Source organism: Moschus berezovskii, chromosome 13, assembly GCF_049115385.1.
Source record: "Moschus berezovskii isolate FMDL1 chromosome 13, NW_MosBer_1.0, whole genome shotgun sequence".
NCBI classification, from domain to species: Eukaryota; Metazoa; Chordata; class Mammalia; order Artiodactyla; family Moschidae; genus Moschus; species Moschus berezovskii.
The window spans coordinates 47370486-47391606 of NC_142472.1; the positions used below are offsets into that span (position 1 = coordinate 47370486).

The 21121-nt window shown below is 34.8% G+C and overlaps 1 protein-coding gene across 1 annotated transcript in view; it reads left to right on the forward strand.

Moving 5' to 3' along the window:
* Nucleotides 1-20817, forward strand: part of LOC148775825 (protocadherin-9-like) — a 435328-nt gene extending 414511 nt beyond the window's left edge. Inside the window, exon 5 of the mRNA XM_088842819.1 lies at nucleotides 18674-20817. Coding sequence (XP_088698945.1) covers nucleotides 18674-19047 — 374 coding nt within the window. The 3' untranslated portion in view covers nucleotides 19048-20817. The remainder of the gene's footprint in view (nucleotides 1-18673) is intronic.
* Nucleotides 20818-21121: the final 304 nt, after the last annotated feature.

Consider the following 21121-nt stretch of genomic DNA (forward strand, 5'->3'; position numbering starts at 1 on the left):
TGGCTTGGCTTCTTTCCATTCATTTGGTACATTTTGTTAGGTACTTGAATACTATGGCTCTGGAATATATCTTCATGGAAAGAAAGAAAGAAAAAAGAAAAATCCAGCATGTGTTTCAGGAAAACAGCAAAGCTAATGTGACACCAATTTAATATCAATTCCAAATAACGATAATAGTCACACCATCCATGTTCCCTAAAAATACAGTATAAGACCTTGTTAATGTAATTTGGGTCATTTTATCAGTCTCCTTTATTATTAGATTTAATAATAGTTGATGAGGCAGTAATACAATAAGCCTAAGCACATTTTTATTCTGCTGGTGCTATCAGTTCAGTTCAGTTCAGTCGCTCAGTCTTGTCCGACTCTTTGTGACCCCATGAATCACAGGACGCCAGGCCTCCCTGTCCATCACCAACTCCCGGAGTTCACTCAAACTCATGTCGATCGAGTCAGTGATGCCATCCAGCCATCTCATTCTCTGTCATCCCTGTCTCCTCCGACCCCCAATCCCTCCCAGCATCAGAGTCTTTTCCAGTGAGTCAACTCTTTGCATAAGGTGGCCAAAGTATTGGAGTTTCAGCTTTAGCATAGCTAGGTGCCAAAAGACACTGTGAGCTAGTAAATAAAGAAAGAAAGAATAATAAAAAGAAAAGTGAACCACAGTGAGCTACAGTGAAGAAACATTAAGCAGCCTATAAGAAAAAAAAACCCCAAAACTAGCAATTTCAAGTCTTAGAAGTTTGTAAAACACACATAGAAATTGCTTATCTTGTCATACAGCAATTAGAGAGAACAAGTTAAGAAAAAGTAAATGCTCTATATATTTATAGCACAACCTGTGTATCTATAGTAACCATTTAAATTAAACAAACAAATGAAAACAGCCTTGAGTTTTATTAATAGTGTTGACCTGACCATCCTAGAGATTGAAAGGGCTCTGGGATTGGCTGCTTGCCAGGCAATTTTAAACAGCATTAGCTCCTAAAATAACAGTGATGACCATTAACCAACAATAATTTATATGAATATAAATACATTGACAGTGTTATGTTGACCTTCACCAATGATCATGCACCTGGATACTAATTTTATAACTAGTTTTTAATGCAAGAAAAATATATTTCATAGTTGCCATTTCTAGTTATCTTTCTAAAATTAATTAGAATATCATTCTTTCACCCTCTGAAACAAGAAAGATTTTTTTTTTCTTTTAAATCACTGAATCTTTATCACAAGCAGAAAAATCTAATTGCAAATTAAGACCCTGCAGCTGAGGAAGATCCTCGCATGTCTCCTAGTTTATAGTTGTGACTTTCTTCAACTTGATGTCACAGTATTTGAAGAGCAGTTTGTAATCATCAGTATGTATTTATAGCTTCCTTCAGGAGCCAATCAGGCATGATCATGTAGCAATGCAAGGTATATGTTTTAAGCTTCGCATAAAGTATATGTAGCATATTCAACTGACAAGACAATACATTTTAAGAGTTGTAAGAGTAATTATGAGGAAGCAATTTTTTGTTTTTTTACCCCGTCCTTTGTTGAGGTATGTGGTATCTTAGTTCCCCCACCAGGGATAAAACCTGCCACCCCCTGCACTGGAAGCAGAGAGTCTGAACCAGTGGAACTCCTGGGAAAACTCTAGCAATGCCTTTGAGTTAATGAATAATGCTCTGAAAGGAAGAAATTTGGTTCAGTAGCACTGCTTAAATTGAGGATGCTCAAATCTCTGTGATCTTAAATCATCTGTTTAATCCAATAATATATTTTTAGTCGATGTCATCTTTCAGTAAAAAGAGGCTTGGAGAATATAGTTAAGACCTATATAATACAGTTATATTAACTAAAATAATGAACGGTCAACTTGGTAACTGTAACTAAGATAGCATTGTTATAGATAGAGAGATGGATACATATACATAGGCATTCCCCAAGTAGTAGCTGCAAGTAGTTTATTAGCAATAATTTGGGTGTGAAATATGCTGTTTGTTAGAATTATATTTACATTCTATGCTGACAGGGAGAACATTCTGGGGGTACTTCAGCCAGATAAAAATACTCTTACTGACTAATTTTGAACCAAAGCCATACCAATTGTTTTAGATGACAACTTAACATTATAAATCTTGCCAAAGGTTCACAGATCTCGAAACCTTTGACTGTCATCTAGATTAAAAAGTAAAGGTTCACTGTGCAGTTCACTTCTATTAGAGAGAAACAAACTGACATTCTAAGCAGTATTGATAATATTCGGCCAGGGCCAGCTGTCTTGTGATTTTTAGTGATGTGGTAGACTGAGGAACAGAGCCCACCTCAAGAACTCTAAACTGGAATCATGTATTTTAACCGTACATTACTGCATAAAGTAAAAAAGACGCAGCCATGTGATCTATAAATTTACTAATAATTTTTCTTTCCAATGAAGTTATGCTAGGTTAGTTATTTTGTAACGATTTTTAAATATAGAATGTGTTTCTTGGTAAGTATATAAAGAGTAGCATTTCAAGAATTTTTGCTGAAATATTAAAAAGACAATGAAATATTCCATTCTTTCTTACTAGCTCCCTTTCCATCAACTCATGAGACTGCTCTGAATTTTTAAATTATATTCTTTCATTATCCTAATAATTGGCTTACATGTTATATAATCGTTAATAGAAACTGTAGTTTCCAAATTTATCATGCTTTTCTCATTTAGTGGTAGATGACCACAAAAGATTTTAAAATTGTGTTCGATCACTTAGTTATTTAAAGTTTGAATTCCACTTCGAAGGTTATCTAAATTATATTTACTAGATTTATATCCAGTGATTTGCTAAAACAAAAAATTTTCCAACATTTGCTCTTATTTTACAAGTTATCTTGCCTATTCACTTTGTGATTTCCTGAATAAATTTTCCATAGTTATTTTTAGATTCTAGGCATATTGCTCCTGCCCCTTTCTTTACCTGTTTAGGCCTAGGAGTGGCAATATTTTCCTACATTTTCAGGTCTTGGCTTCTTGCACTACTTTTCACAGTTTACTTTCTGAGCCCACACTAAACAGAGTCCCTTCATCAAACATTTTTCAGTTAACCCTTTTGAATGCCATTCCTTTGGTGTCACTGAAAGATACCCAAGCTATGCCAACTTATGGGGAAACACACTTTCACATTGTGATTTGATGGATGCCTCAAAGCCACCTCTATCTCAAAATCACATTCTTCTGCCAACATGTTTCAAACATTCATATATATGGATTGAAGCGGCTCTGTAAGGCTCTTACTGAAGTGTAGATATTCTTTATTCTTCCAAAGGATAACAATTAGCATTTTGGTCAATAACATTGTAAGATTAATGAGCTTATCAGAGTAGTCAACCACCAATTATGCCCAAGAGATGGGTCATTTTGATGAGACAGATTGGAAGATAATAAAAATACATATTTAATTGCAAAGGGATAGCAGATCTAGATAGGAAGCACACATGATTAGACGTAACTCCTCCAAAGAAGTTATTGAAATAACCCAGAGTGGGAAAACAAAAAAAGCTCTCAGGTCAAATTTTCTTGTCATGAATTTTTCTCCCAGATACAAAATTCTATTTTGTATCTCTCAGATATAAAATTCTATTTTGTATCTCTCAGATACAAAATTAGTGACAGTGCCTTTCCCTTATTTTGTTTTTTTGCATTCATTTAAAAGCTTTATTCTGAGAGTAGTACTGCTTTTCCTAAAATTTTGCATGCAAATGCCAACTAAATCTTGAGAAAATTTTAAATATTGTTGATTAAATGTGAATGTGCAATGATATTGCAACAAAATTGTTCTGTTTCAGAAAAATGATAAATGATTCATATCTCATAAAATTATCACAAAATTATATTTTTGATGATAAGTATGGGAACATTATATGCATTGAATAGTTGGGACATATGGTCAACTACCAGTAAAATAGTGAAATACTAAAGAACTGTAACTTGTCTTCTATCCTCAGAAAATGATAATCTCTGATTGGCAATAGGCAACAGAAAATACTGCAGGAAATCTCAGACAAATTTATATAGATGTTATAAAATTCACATTATAATCATTATTTTAATAGAGAAATCTATCTTTCAAAGACCTATACTAATGAAGTAATTTCTCTGGATTTTCAATGTGTATTCAGAGATAAACATACATTTAGTTTGGAATGAGTAATCCTATGCATTATCCGAGGGCAAGATTTCTCTCCACAATACTCCATTATACAAGCCGTTTTCAATAATGAAGTAATGGCATTTTCCACAGTCCCCTTAGGAAATTCTTTCAAAATATAACATTATGCTTCTCATTTTAGAATAGCTTTTCTTTATGTACAACTAAATTTGAGCAATGGATTTCACCATGCTATTCTACGTATAATCTAATGTGGCATATTAGCCTCTTTTAAAATCACACTTTCTCCTAAAATTTGTGAAATGTAATTTCATCCCTCAATAGTTTTAAGCCATATATTTATTGAGTCTAAGCTACTTTTAGGATTTTAATACAATCCCTAATCAACTTAATTTTTTTTAATACCCTCCCGTTTACCTAAACATACCTGTAACAAAGGGTGAAATCCTGCATACTTATCTGCATCTCATTGGAACTCTGCTACAGAATAATTGCTAAGTTACTTTGGTATCTTCAGGCTTTAGAGACTTGTTCTGTTACATATCCTGTGAATCTAGACTTCAGAAAACATCTAAAGAGCTCAGGAAGAGGAATTATGATTTTTATGACATGTTTAAGCAGTTCAGTGGGATATAGGTAGCAATCTAATTATGTTTCACTTTGGGGCATTCCACTTGCATTGACTCAAAGTAAGGTGATACATAAGTGCAGCAATTTTGAACTTATTAATACCGTTTAGACATGCCAAATATTATCTTGGTGAACTTTTATGCAGTGTACTCTTAGCAATGTTTCTTATGTAAAAGTAAATCTATTTGATTATTAACTATTTTCTGATTTAAATGACTTGTCACAAACTCTTTTATGTATAATTTTATGTTAGTTCACTGATTTGGGGTTCAGAGGAAATTTCATGTATTGTTTTCTTTCAAAGTCTATCTAGTAATTATCTATAGTATGTCAGGTCATTGTAAAGGTGTTGAGGATAGAGTTACCTAAAAGCAAATTACCAGGCTTTGTGGGGTTTCCATTCTAGTGTTAGAGCTAGACTGTGAACAAATAAATACACGGCAACAGGTAATAAGAAGTGTTTTTCAGAAAAAATGCAGTTGGGTAAAGGAATAGAGACTGAATGAGTAAAGGATATCATTTTTTATAAAGTGATCAGAAAATGCCTCTATGAAAAATCAAATTTGACTAAACATCTAAATGAAGTGAGGCCTATAAAAGAATAGTCTAGACACAAATAGTAGCAAATCTGAAGGCCCTGAGACCTCATTAGGCTTGATGTACTTCAGGCAGAGCAAGAGAGTTAGTATAGCTGAGCAGAGGGAGTAAGGTGGAGTTGAGGAGAGAAAGTGGCAGAAGGAGTACTGATATGAATCAGAGAGTTGGGCAGGAGCCAGATAGTATGGAACTCTGAACCATGGAAAGGAGTATGACTTTTATTCTGATGTCCTTGGAAGCCAAGGTGTTCTGCATTAAATACTGTGTTAGGCTGAATGACCCCCAAATATATCCACATCCTCACCCCCAAACATGCAACTGCGCTATCTTACATCACAAAAGAGACTTTGATTAAATTAAGAGAATGTGATTAAATTAAGGATTTTGAGATGTGATTATCCTGGATTAGCTACATAGGCAGGGTGTAATCATAATGGTCCTTATAAAAGGGGTTTAGGAGGAGTTAGATAAGGTAGTGTGATAACAGAAATGGATACTGGAGTATGTGCTTTGAATATGGAGAAGGACCCAGAAACCAATAAATATAGACAACATCTAGAAGCTGAAGAAAGGAAGGAGATGGATTTTCCCTTGAGTTTCCAGGATGAAGCAGCCTGGTTAACACCTTGACTTCAATCCAGTGAAGTGTATTTTCAGAATTTTGACCTTCAAAACTATAAGATAGTGTTCTTTTAAGTCACAAAGTTTGTGATAATTTGTTGTAGCAGCAATAGAAAACTAACAAGAATATACTACCTATTTACTAATAACTATATATCAGTTCAGTTCAGTTCAGTTGCTCAGTCATGTCCGACATGGCTCATTCAGAGCATAGAATGTCACAGAGTGAAATAAGGGAACCCAGCTAGGAAATAATAGTAACTTGGGGTGGTGAGGTTTTAGGGAGGGAGGTAGGCTGAAAAATGTGCTGATTAACTGTGTGTATCTTGAATAAGAGACAGATATTATATTAGTAGTCTATTTATGAGTTACAATCACCACCACTTAGTTATAGCAAAAAAAATTTATTATCCCAGTTTCCAGCCATTTGTTATCTCAGGAGTCCAAGTGGGCTTGCCATAGATAGGGTCTCACAAGGTCCAAATCAAGTTATCAACTATATTGGACTATTCTCTTGAGGCTCTGAGAAAGAATCCGATTTTCTAACTCACACAGACTGTTGGCAGAATCCTGTTCCTACAGTTGTAGGACTGAGATCCCTGTTGTCCTGATGACTGCCCAGCTGGGGTTTCTCTCAGCAATTAAAAGCTGCTCTCCAATCCTTTTCACGTGGTCCTTTCCATCTTCAGACATACCAGTGACATAATGAGTCTTTCTTGTGCTTTGAATCTGAGTTTCTTTCTGCTAATAGCTAAAGAAATCTCCCTGATTTTCAAGAGTTCAGGTGATTATTTTAGGTCCAAATATAGTTTAGTTTCTTAACTAAAAATCAACTTTATTTGTTGATGAGTGTCCTTATTATATCTGTAAATCCCCTTTTGCCATTGTCTTAGTACAAGCTGCTTTAACAGAATATCATAGACTGGCTTTAACAAGGAACATTTATTTATCACAATTTAGAAGGCTGGAAGGACTAAGATTAAGGTACAGGTAAAATTGGTGTCTGAGGAGATCCCCCTTCCTAGTTAGCAAACAGAGCCTTTCTTACTGTACATTCAGAGAGAGAGAGAGAGAGAGAGAGTAAACGATCTAGTTCTCTGATTTCTTTTTATAAGGGCACTAATCTGATCACAAGGACTTCACCCTTATGACTTCATCTAAACCCGATCCTTTCCCGAAGATCCCTCCTCCAAATGCCATCACATTGGTTTCAACATATGAATTTGCCAGACAGAAACCTTCAGTATGTAGCAACCATATAATTTAACATTATCACTTGTGTGACATTGTATGTTTCTAGTCCCAGGAATTAGGTTGGAGAAATTTAGACTTCTATCAGGTGCCAAGTCTGACTCCTTTTTTTTGTTTGTTTCTGAATGGAGCAAGCAGGTGATTGGTGTGCCATACAGGACAATGGTAATTTCAGGAAGAGTAGCATGTTTGGGGGAAAAAAAAAGAAAGAATTACATTAATTGGAAATGTCAATTAGAAATATAAATGATGCTGAGGAGCCATGAGTCAGATATGTTGATATTGCCACAAGAGAATGATAATGGGGCTGAAAATGTAAGTTGGGGAACACTAATATATATATATACAATTTATAAGATGGCATAATGATGTAATTTCACTTAGACGTGCAGATAAAGAACACTGAGCAGGATCTGGAAAAAGCCGCGGTGTCATCAAATGGAACTGAAACACAGAGGCTAGCGATGGCCTGGAGAAATCAGGAAAGTATAACAGCACCAGGGAACTTGTTAGAACAGGAAGTTCAAGGCTCCACCTTAAATTTATAAAATGAAAATTACTGGTTGTGGTCATGCAACTTATATGATAAGCCCTCCAGCTAACTCTGATTCAAGCACATATTTGAGAACTTTAAATTGTGTGGAACACTGGGAAAGTACCCCATGGAGATAGGTAAGTACTCAATATGCTTGCATCTCCAAGAGAGGGCCTTGAAATGAAGCAACAGCGTTTGAAAGATCCTTAGAAATGAAGGAACTCAGGACTCCAATTCACTGAATCTGATTCTGCATTTTAACATTTTCTACAGGTGGTTCATAGTTACATTAACATTTGAGAAGTACTGATCTACAATCTATTAATTCAAAGTTATGGTAAAATCTATGTGTAAACACACACACCCACATACACATCCCTACAGATCACATGGGATAGCTTATTCTATTTTTAAAAAAGAAAATCTTTCAGACAGTTTTTAAAATATAAAATTTGTGAAGCCTTTCAATGCTTAACAATTTACCAAAATGTTTTTCACAAATTTCCCATTGCTTAAAATAACCAAGGACAAGTCTCACATCCTTTGGAGATCAGGAGAAGCAGAATGTCTACCCAGAGACTCAGGAGGGAACAAGGCTGCATTTAAGGGTCCCAGGTGAAAATTGTCAGAGAACTGGGGAAATAAAAATAAACTTCACCAGTTTTTTCATTCTAATTAAATACACCTGAAATATGAGAGAGTGGAAAGTGTGTGAAGATAAATTACTTCACAGTATTATGTACTACTGGTCTGGGTTCAGACAAGTATCTGAGAGTTTTTTAAGAGGAAGTAAGATGATATAACGGAGAAGGCAATGGCAAGTCACTCCAGTACTCTTGCCTAGAAAATCCCATGGACAGAGGAGCCTGGTGGGTTACAGTCCATGGGGTCGCTACTAGTCGGACAAGACTGAGAGACTTCACTTTCACTTTTCACTTTCACACATTGGAGAAGGAAATGGCAACCCACTCCAGTGTTCTTGCCTGGAGAATCCCAGGGATGGCAGAGCCTGGTGGGCTGCTATCTATGGGGTCTCACAGAGTCGGACATGACTGAAGTGACTTAGCAGCAGTAGCAGCAGCAGCAAGATTATATAAATTGCTTCTTTTTAAATTTGAATCTCAGCCTGAAATTCATCTGTAATGAACTATTTCATTTCTTCATACCTGAGATTTGCTCCTAAAAACGTGTTGCATATCAAATAAGATTTACTGCGGTTTTTTGAGAAGTTATACGGATTGTAGGAAATGAACAGTAATTTAGGAAATATCAGTATATGAATAACTTTGTAAAATGAAAGACATCAAATATGAGAAAAAGAAATAGTGAATATAGGAGAAAGAAGATACAGTTTGCAATAATGTAAATAAACTATTGCATACCATGCAATTGGGTAAAAAGTTGAGTTAATTTAAATAATCAGTAACAGTAGACTGTTGGCCTTTCATTGATTGCAACATCTAATGTGAATGGTGAATCAATAAAATTATCTAAGATATTTTCTTTCCAGCCATTAACTTAGCAGATGAGGAAAAAAAGGGACCTGATATTCAAGCCACGCTGTAGAAAGCTAAAGATTTATAAGGAGGCACTCTCCATTCTTTGTGAGCTATAAAGTCTGTCCAAATAGCAATATCCTCCCTGGCAGAGAATCTGCTGCTCAGGCTGGCCATATGTTATTGCATTTGGACTGACTCCATCCGCAAATGTTGACTTTTCATCTGTGACCAAGGAAAAAAATCTGTATGAGGAACAGAACGTGTAAAACATTTAATCCTTGTTTACTTGTTAACCAGAGGTTTTGTCAGATCCTGCTGGTATGAGATTTCTGTATTTGTTTCTCAAGGTGACTGTAGATGCTGTCACAATTTTGAGTTTAAATTTGAGCTATAAACTAAAAGTTAGATTACAGCTGTTACTTAGATTGATAAATATAAATACTTGTTCCAATCATACTTTCATATTCCAGGACTTAATATGATGTAAGTAATACACTACAGGAACAGTTGATTTATAATTTCTTTGCTCTATCTTGGACTTTTCATTAGTAAAATGAAAATAACACTGAAAATGTGAGTATCTATGACAAACCACAGTGATATTTAACAAAGGAATAAAAGGCTGGTAGATGTCATGCATCAAAATTTAATCTTTGACTCTCAATTTTTAGATGAGAAACTAGGAAATAGTGAATCTAAAATTAATTTCACAAAGTTTATATGAATTCATTGTTTTCAGTTCAGTTCAGTAAAGTCACTCAGTCATGTCCAACTCTTTGCGACCCCATGGACTGCAGCATGCTAGTCTTCCCTGTCCATTCATTGTTTTACTGGGGCTCAAATCTATTTCTGCTGACCTGAGTTATGATGATCACCTGACCTGAGATTTATGAACTAGTTCTGAATTTATATATTCTATGCAAGAATCTCTTGAACCTAATGAGATCAAACAAAAATTATTCAGTGAATTAATGAAAAATATTTTTCCCATAGGCATAATCAAGTTTGCCAGATTTATTTTTGGATTTAGACTGTCCACATAACTATACTATACTATTTTATATGCAAATCTGAGTTTAGATGGGATTGAAATTTGTACCCCTTGATTGTTTCTCTGGGCAGAGTAATAACTCATATCTATTCCCACGTAACATTGATTTTATATTACCAATTGTATATAGGATAATGTGATCTAAAATAGAGATCATATACCAAAAGGGAATATGAACAATGCTAAACAGTGCTCAGTTTTCATGTCAACTCTCATATAAATTAACTTTGACCATTTTTAGACTGGAAGCAAATTAATCAATTTGATTCATATCTGAAACTCATCAATAGTGTGTGGAGATAGTAGGAGGCCCCATCAAGTGACTTCGCTTTCTACTCAGGGTAATCCATGATAAGAAATTGTTATCACTGCTGCATCTTATCTCACAAAAAATTTAAAAGAATTAAAAATAAACTGAGGGTGAAAATGATATAGTAAAAATACTAAGTTTTTTATATTGGTCTCTTCCGTTCCGTTCCGTTCCGTTCTGTCGCTCAGTCGTGACCGACTCTTTGTGACCCCGTGGACTGTAGCCTACCAGGCTTCTCCGTCCATGGGATTCTCCAGGCAAGAATACTGGAGTGGGTTACCGTTTCCTTCTCCAATTGGTCTCTTAGAGATTCTAAAGTTACCTAGAAGTGTAGTAGGTCAGAATTTTCGTTTCCCTGAAACATTTTATAGGAAGTTGAGTAAGGAAAGGAGCAAGTATAATAACTAAGATTTTTCTCAGTAAATCAATAGCAAGTACAAAGCAAAGTAATAGGATAAAAACCTACTCAAAACCAGAAATTTTGTTGAAACAAAGAATTTTATCACTGGACCTGGAGATCAGGTAAACCTCTTCAGCATGTTCAAGTCAGTGGATACATCTTCCACTTTAAGACGTTTAGTGATGCACAACTCTGCATACTACATTCATGCTACCTTTTGAGGTACTTTTTCTGAGGAAAATACAGTAAAACTGGAACTTAACAGTTGTTTTGCATAAAAATAATGATATATGGTCTAACCACCAAAAGGCCATTATAACATGACAATCAGATATGTTTTGCATGAAAGAGGTATTTTTCTATAATAAAATTTTAATGAGACAAAAATTGAGTGAGATGTGATGAATTTGAACCAAAATGATATAAAAATGACATCTATTTTATAATCCAATTTGGCAGTCTGTTTAGTCTTATTTTACCCAATAGGAAAAATTCTAAGGAAAATTTATTCATGTAAAAGTCCAAACTGTCATATAGTTTGAAATCTAATGAGAAATATGAAAGTTCTCATGATTTTTTTACATGTCAGTTTATCAGTTTCGATCTTTGAAAATAAAGGGTTTCAAATCATCAGGTTGAAAAGCAGGTGGACACCAGGCCAGAAGGCACTTGTTAATTACAGCAGTGAGTTAATCAATGAAGTAACAGTTCTGCTTCTGGGTATAACAAAAGGAGATCAAAGCTCATCCAAGTATGCTGCCATTGAAGTATGGCTGGAGATCCATTAAATTGGATAATTTCACATTTTGAACCTGCATATTAAAAGTCAGCAATTCAAGTAGCTCTATGACAGCTGTTGATGCCTAAATCATAAAAAAAGGTTGTTGTTGTTTGGTTTTGAGCAGGAAAGTGAATTGGGCAAAGATGGAAGATGGAGAGGGAAATACATTGAGACCTGATATAAACATTAACTGAGATGACTTTCAATAAGCTTTTCATGTGCTTTCATTTTTGCTTTCAGCATTTAAATTCAGACACAGATGACTTGGACAGTTTTATCAACATTTGTGTCTTTAGACATTCAAAAACCAAGAAAGATAACCAACTCAAAGATTGCAGATTGTGAGAGGGGAAAAGTAATTTAGCTGTTTTTTTTTCTTCAAATCAATAAATATTTCAGTGTTAAAAAAGTTATGATAGGGTTTTAAAAATATTTTTTAAAAATAAAATGGAAGTAATTAGTATAAGGCTGAAATTATAGAAAGTATTTATAAGCAGTTTTAAATCCTGATCTGGATTCCAAGTAGATATTTTATAACATGACAGAAATAGGACATCAAAATTTATGAAAAATTTGGAGAAGTAGGGAAGCGTAATGCACACATGCATGCATATGCACACATGCACACACACAATTTCAAAATTTATTAAGAATCCAGCACATTTCTGATAAATGTAATACATGTTAGATATTCAATAAACACTTGTTGAGGGAATTATGAAAAATACAATTTTTCATCAATTAAGACAACCTCTTATAGTGATGACATTAGAAACAATTATATATCAATGATAAAGGATAATATTTCAGTGCATATAGGTTTTGCAGTATTAGCAAAGAAACCCTGATATTTTGAATGCTATATGTTTGATGGAGAATCATGAATTATTTTCAATTATATTTTGAAAATAACATTAAATATTAATGCTTTATGAAGAATGTCTTTCTCCTTTTTAAAAATGTAAAACAATTCAGTAAGTGGTTCTAAAAGTGAGAAAAATTAACTGGAAACTAATGTTTAATATGTTTCAGATTATAATCTTTTAAAGGACCAGGATATTTAGGAGATCAGTAGAATGACTGTTCTCTTTAATAATTCATGATAAAAATGTTTTTATTTTTTCTACCAATTCATGACACAGACTTTATGGACGAAAACTTGGAAGCATTGCTATTTCTCAAAATAAAACCCATATTGCGTGTGTGTGTTTCAGGGAAACCACTGGAAATTATACTTAGGTCAAAATAAAAAGAGTAAAATTTTCCATATTTAACATCAGGTCCTAAAATATAAACTTGCCATAAAGTAAGCAAAGTAAATTTTCCAACAATGGAGCTCAATTATATGAGCAAATTGTTGTAATGAGGTTATATAGATAGATAGGTAAATCTCTATATAGACAGAGAGCAGTTAGACCCAGTTCTGAGTTCCTGGCTGGTCACTTTCTGAGTTAATTCATCTCCCACCACTTCCCTTCTAGAGCTCTCACACTTGTAGGTCATGAAACACACACCCTAACTGCCAGAAAGGTCAGGTTGTCAGACAAGTTGAGATAGCCTCTGTGCCCTAGAACCTGAAAAATTATTCAAATCAGTCAATCCACAGAAGGCGCTTGGAACCTAGCTCCTCCTACACCGGTTGGCAATACAATACACTACAATTCTAGCTTATTTTTAATAAGCTGTTCTTGGTACAACCCTGCGTGGGGCCCTACCTTGTGGACTTTCTTTTTTAGGGCTATAGGTAACAAAACCTGGTTCTCATGCAATTGCTATCATTGTGTTGTGTCCCACTTTTTGATGAATCTTTAAATTTTGTAAAGCAATCAGATACCTAAAAGACTGACCTAAGACTTTATATTTTTGGGCTCCAAAATCACTGTGGATGCTGATTGCAGCCATGAAATTAAAAGACGCTTACTCCTTGGAAGGAAAATTATGACCAACCTTGATAGTATATTAAAAAGCAGAGACATTACTTTGCCAACAAAGGTCCGTCTAGTCAAGGCTATGGTTTTTCCAGTGGTCATGTATGGATGTGAGAGTTGGACTGTGAAGAAAGCTGATCACCGAAGAGTTGATGCTTTTGAACTGTGGTGCTGGAGAAGACTCTTGAGAGTCCCTTATACTGCAAGGAGATCCAACCAGTCCATTCTAAAGGAGATCAATCCTGGGTGTTCATTGGAAGGACTGATGCTAAAGCTGAAACTGCAATACTTTGGCCACCTCATGCAAAGAGGTGACTCACTGGAAAAGACTTTGATGTTGGGAGGGACTGGGGGCAGGAGGAGAAGGGGACGACAGAGAATGAGATGACTGGATGGCATCACCGACTCGATGGACATGAGTTTGAGTAAACTCTGGGAGTTGGTGATGGACAGGGAGGCCTGGCGTGCTGTGATTCATGGCGTCGCAGAGTCGGACCTGACTGAGCGACTGAACTGAACTGAAGAATCTATATAACTTCTGTAAATTTATTTACAGACTTTATTAGAAGCTTTCAAATTTATTGACAAGAATGAATCACACATTCATTTTTCAAAGAGCAATTAACACTCTTTAATGAAAAAATATTTTTAAAAGTTAAAGATTTCGTATAGTACACACAAATGTTAACTGTAAATGTCTTAAAATTATCAATTATCTGTAAGAACTTTCAGAGATATGTAGAACTTATATAACTTGGAACAAAGTACCCCTGTTGCCTTGTGAAGAGACAATCCTTAAATCCTACCTCCTTCCCAATGACACCCCTTTTTTCGTCTCTTGATTCACTGCTTTTAAGGCAATTATTTGTTTCCCAGGATAGACGCACAGTTCCATGGGGACAGTGTTGACATCTGCTTTGTTAACTGCTCTATTCCCAGTCCCTGTCATAGTGTCAGCATATAGTACATGCTCAGTAAATATTTATGGAATAAATAAATGTTATCAGTTCTGAAAAACCAATGCACACTGTTTTTGTTAAAATGTGTCACTCAATGCTGAAGATTTCAGGTCCACAGGAGGACACACACACACACACACAGTATTCTGAATTCTTGGGTAATACCCTTAATTTAATAAGATAGTAATGTGTATTGGATAAAAGTATTTAAAAACTAATCTTTCATACTCTCTCTTTTTATATGCTCTGTAAAATCCTGATGCTATTGATATTTCTAAAGTAGCTAATAATTCCGCCCTGCTACTGTGGAGCTATTAACAAGAAAAGAAAAATGAACTAATGATTCTGGAATAGTAAAAATTAAGAATTGATTGATAGACCTAAAGATATATTATATATCAAATTTGTGTTTATCTCCATTGATGTCTAGAAAGGAGTGAACATATTTAACAGACGAGTTAAATAATTAATTTATTAACTGTCACAATTATTGCTAAGGCAAAGAGATTTGTTGTTGAGGAAGCTTTTGGTATGATATTTGTGAAATCAGCATATTCTGATTACTTAAGTTCTGCCTTTTAAGTGGAGGATATCTGATCATTTCTCAGAACATTTTCAACCTCATAAAAATTTAATTAACAATTAATATTATGAATAATCATTGCTATTGTTTAGCACCATGAGGAATCAGAAAACAGATCATTCTTTTTTTTTCATCATTGGATTTTAAATCTAGTTGAGAGAAAACAAAAATAAACATGTATACTCATGAGTGTACAGACCCGACAGACAAAAGACAAAAATGTCATAATGTAAAAGTTGAGTGGGTTCAATCAGGGAATTTGTTATGCATTTATAAGGGAAGATCTATGTTAATCTTCCCAGTGCATACAAGGTATGAATTAGCAAAGTTAGGGAAGTTTGCTGTGGTACATGGGAAGCAAGCTGCCCCTTGATAGAGTCAGTAATTAAATGAAAACAAGCCAGGCAAAAGAATTTTCTAGGCCTGTGATTCTGATGGAAGGGACATGGATAAGTTTGAACAAAATCACAATGTGTTAGCTTTGTGGATACAGAGTTACTGAATACACCAAAGCGAACCTATAAGGGAGAAATTAGTTTGAAATTTTAAAGTATGGGCAAAATTCAGAGGACAGAGAAATGCTCATAGGGAAGGTTAAATTAAATATCCTAGCGAGTAAGTGATCATCGAAGGTTTGTGAGAGAAATAGTTTTAAGTAATGAACATAAAATAAAACTATTTGCTTTTGAGGGGATGAGACTATGGATCACATAGGAAGGAAGTTTACTGTTATTCTAACGAGCAGACTTCAGATTTCAAAATAGACTTAAAATTTCAGTAAGGGTACATTTTAAGCACCTTCCCCCCCGCTTTTCACATCCAGTGTCCATTCTGTTGCTGTCTGTGTGTGGAGGTCAGGTATTTGTCACCAACAGTTACCTATCTCAGTAGGTATTTTGTTTAACATGCAAGAAACAACTAGAATATTATTAAGACAAATAGGTATTAATATAAATACTCCACAATTATTGGACACTTAAAAATATTAGTAATGCTAACTTGGATTTTAGCAGAGACCTGCATTCCAATTGTTGGCTCTTTTAATTGTTGAGTAGGCAAACTTACAGGGATGTTTTCTTCTACATTTCTATTCTGATGACTCTCAGCTTTTGAAAATGTTTTATGCCTCAAGCATTCTTACCTATCTGATACATAACCTCATTCGTAAAATCAATTCCTAATTTTCAAGCTATCACTTATTACTTGACTGTTTAATCAAGGGAAAGAAAACAGGACAAGAAAAACCCCAATTTAACCCTTAACCATTTGACCCTTAACCATTTGACACTGTTTTTCAGTACAGAACTGATTTTCTCTTTACATAATCAGAGAATAGTTTACTTTCAAAATCATGGTTAAAATGTTTTTCAGTACAGAACTGATTTTCTCTTTACATAATCAGAGAATGGTTTACTTTCAAAATCACGGTTAAAATGTTTTAGATTGCCTTTTGGTAAAAAAAATAAGAGAGAGAGAGAGAGAGATACCTATGATGACTTTTTTCTTTTTGAATATTACACTCTATGTGTTCCAATTTGCAACCTAGCTAGACATTCACTCTAGTAAAATTTGGGTTATTTAATACATTTATAAATCTAAAAAATAGGTTAAGTTTGGGAGGAACCACATGGGATCTTTATTTACTTGGATTTCACAATGCTTGAAGTCAACCAGGTGTGTCTTTAGTAGTAAACTTTAATTAAAATATTCTTTAAAATTATTACTTAAATTAAAAAAGAATGTTGCAATGTTATTTTAATGAATTTCATATTAAGGCATATGTTTACATGGAAGATCATTTTGTATAACCATTCACAGTATTTATTTTTAATATTATATTTCAATTAACATTTTTTGTACTCTTGGAGTTTTTAATTAATATCTGGCATTGTACATAAAATTTTGTAAATTTCATTATTTCTCATGAATATGAGTTTTTGTTGAGAATTAGGACATAAATCAGTAATAACATATATGTCATAGAAAAAGTTGATCTGAAATGATGTATCGTGCGAAAATCTGTCTACCCATATCTATCTACTTATTCTTTGTCTGTATCTCTAGATATAAAACGGCTTAAGGGAAAGAGTAATTCCTACCTCCAAAACAAGGAATTTTATTCCTTTTATGTAATTCTTTTAATTTCATGGCTGCAATCAGCATCTGCAGTGATTTTGGAGCCCCAAAAATAAAGTCTGACACTGTTTCCACTGTTTTTCCATCTATTTCCCATGAAGTATGACCAATCTTGATAGTATATTAAAAAGCAGAGACATTACTTTGCCAACAAATGTCCATCTAGTCAAGGCTATGGTTTTTCCCATGGTCATGTATGGATGTGAGAGTTGGACTGTGAAGAAGGCTGATCGCCAAAGAATCGATGCTTTTGAACTGTGGTGTTGGAGAAGACTCTTGAGAGTCCCTTATACTGCAAGGAGATCCAACCAGTCCATTCTAAGGGAGATCAATCCTGGATGTTCATTGGAGGGACTGATGCTAAAGCTGAAACTGCAATACTTTGGCCACCTCATGCGACGGGTTGACTCACTGGAAAAGACTGTGATGCTGGGAAAGGTTGGGGGTGGGAGGAGAAGGGGATGACGGAGAGTGAGATGGCTGGATGGCATCACCGACTCTGTGGACATGAGTTTGAGTGAACTCCGGGAGTTGGTGATGGACAGGGAGGCCTGGCGTGCTGTGATTCATGGGGTCGCGGAGAGTCGGACACGACTGAGCGACTGAACTGAACTGATGTAATTCTTAAAAGGATGGGATATTACTCAGCCATAACAAAGAATGAATTTCAGTTTTAATGAGGTGGATGAACCTATAGCCTGTTACACAGAGTGAAGTAAGTCAGAAAGAGAAAAATAAATATAGTGTATTAATGCATATATATGGTATCTAGAAAAAGGTATTGATGAACCTATTTTAACGGAAGGAATGGAGATGCAAATCTGGAGAATGGACTTGTGGACACAGTGGTGGAGGGAGTGGGACAGATGGAGAAAGTAGCATCTACAAATATACACTATCAGATGTGAGATGGATAGCTGGTGAGAAGCTACTGTGCAGCACAGGGATTACAGTTTTCCCTCTGTGATGGCCTGGAGGGATGGGATGGGGGAAGGGCAAGGAGAAGAGAGAGGGGATCTGTGTATAATTATGGCTAATTTGCATTGCTGTATGGCAGAAACCAACACAACATTGCAAAAATTAAAAAGTGGCAAAAAAGGATGGGGAATCATATCTATGAATGGCTTAATTTAATATGATTTTCATGAGAAAATGAGATCACCAGTGCAGTTTTTCTCTAAGAATATAAATTAAAATGAAAACTCTAACCACTCTCTTTCCCTATTTTTTCTGTCTCTTGTCCTCTGCAGATGGGCCTCTGGGCCCCCGAGGATTAGCTGAAGCTACAGAGATGTGCACTCAAGAGTGCTTGGTTTTGGGTCACTCTGATAATTGCTGGATGCCTCCTGGCTTGGGTCCATATCAACACCCTAAATCTCCTCTCTCAACCTTTGCACCCCAAAAAGAATGGATCAAGAAGGACAAGCTTGTGAATGGGCACACCCTAACCAGGGCCTGGAAAGAAGATAGCAACAGGAACCAGTTCAATGACCGTAAGCAGTATGTCTCCACTGAAGGCCATTTCAACAATGGCAGCCACATGACAGACATTCCTTTGGCAAATCTGAAGTCTTATAAGCAAGCAGGAGGTGCTATTGAGAGTCCTAAGGAGCACCAACTCTAAAAAAAAAAGGCCATATGGGACCTAAGGACTTTAATCTAACTAGACATGCTAATACCGTGTGTGTCAGAGCTTTATGTAGTCAATAGATCTCTACAACTATGCCCCTTAGAGCAGGGATACCCATAATTTTGTGTTGGCACCATGGAGGATACAATGTTTTATCACATAAGAGAGAAGATAGTTCTACTAGCCATATGATCTTATTTACTAGGATTGATTAAACTTTCTAGAAGTATCTCCATTGTGCAAATATCTTTTTTTAATTGCATTTTATTTTGACCCTGGACTGCTGCTATGAATAATAGAATATGCATTTGGAGAGTAAGGAAGTTCCATGGATTAGAGTGACTGACAGACATATCCAGTTAGAAAATTGTGCTCTTTTTGTCATTGATCTGTGCTGAGACTGCTATACTTGACATTATACTTCAAACAAAACTTAAAAAGATAAGCATTAAACCTATTGTGCTGTTAACAACATTAGTGGACACTTGTAAGTCAATCAGTGTTAAAGTATTTGTAAATAGAAGCAAGATATTATTAACAACTTTTGTGTACTTATATCGTTCACCTAAAAATGTTGTAGCATAATTCTGTGTTTTATGGTTGCTTCTTTCCTTTTTTGTTTGTCTCTTTGTTGTTATTTTTGTTGTTTCTTTTAGTGAGGTGTTTCTGCGTTAGTAGTCTGTCTTGACACACATTGTTCAAAAGATCTCAAATACTTGTGTTTAAAGAAAAGGTTCTGGAATCTTGCTTCTTTTATGATAGCTTATGTTGCGGGAATTCTAAAAAATAAAGACAAAAATGAAAACTTCATATATAAAAGGACTTCTGCAAAAGCTTGAAAATTCAGAACCGATTTTCTTGACATCCTTATTTTCAAAGTAGGCAAAAGCAAAATCACTTATTTAGTAGCATTAAGTGAGATACTAATGGGAAAGTGTTATCTTTCAGAAAGTGAAGTAATATCCTGTGCTTGTCACTCATGCAGAATTAATATATTAAATTAGCATATATTAAAGAAAAATTAATATTCAAAATAGTTTCAATTGGGCAAATGTGTGTCTACAACTTTGTTGAAATGGCAGTTTGTGTTGATCCTCATATATAATAATGTTGTTGTAACACAAGTGTTAGACCATAGCCACAAAATATTTAATGTGTTGTGCCTTCATGATGTAACAGAACATTCTCCAGGTAGGCTAGTTGGGGGAAATTAAGGGATAAATCTCTAATTATTGCTGTTTAACTGTTTGTTATCACAGTTGGTCAATGCCTGGCAGGTACCAGCATCTTGTCACTTAGGTCAAACCAACAGAGTGACAACTAATGTTAATAAGATCTCTGTTGCACGTGCAAACAAATCCAAATTCGAACTTTCTTAGGAGGTTTTTGTTAAGGCATGACAGATGATTTAAACAAATAAATAGCATGCAACAAAATGTTTTTACTGAAAGAAGTGAAAGTTATCTTAATGCCACAATTCAACATCAGCTTAAAGTTAAAAAAATAAAAATAAAAAAAATGGTTTGCTAATCTGATAGATAATTTGTTCTTACCAAAAATAAAATTACTTTGTAAATAGAAATTCACAATTTTTCCACAGTATAATGGAAAATAATGGGTAGGGGTGCATTGCTTATTGCAGTACATATTTGTCGGTTTGTGAGGGGTGTTTGATGACTTTGACAGAATAAATATCTAAACAATTATCCTGTTACTGCTTTGCCAGTTCTACGTTATTTACAATTATTCAGCTCTTGCAATAAATGTTCTGAATTCCTGACTGTAGTGTGTTAATTCTTCTTCAAAATCCAAAGTGTTGATTTCTACTCTAATTGTTAAATATATGTTGATAAAACTAAATTTTAATTACAAAATTAGTTAGGGGCTTAATACTTATGTTCTGAACAATGGTCCAAGTTAGAGTTAAATTCTCCTAATGATCTAATAAATCATTTTCTTGTGAAATTCATAAGAAAAGTTAGTTCATTTTCTAATCAAGTTTCATACAAGTTTCATCAAAGTGAAATCTCAAGTCAGAAAATGGGCAGGTAACACTGGTTAGTTAGTG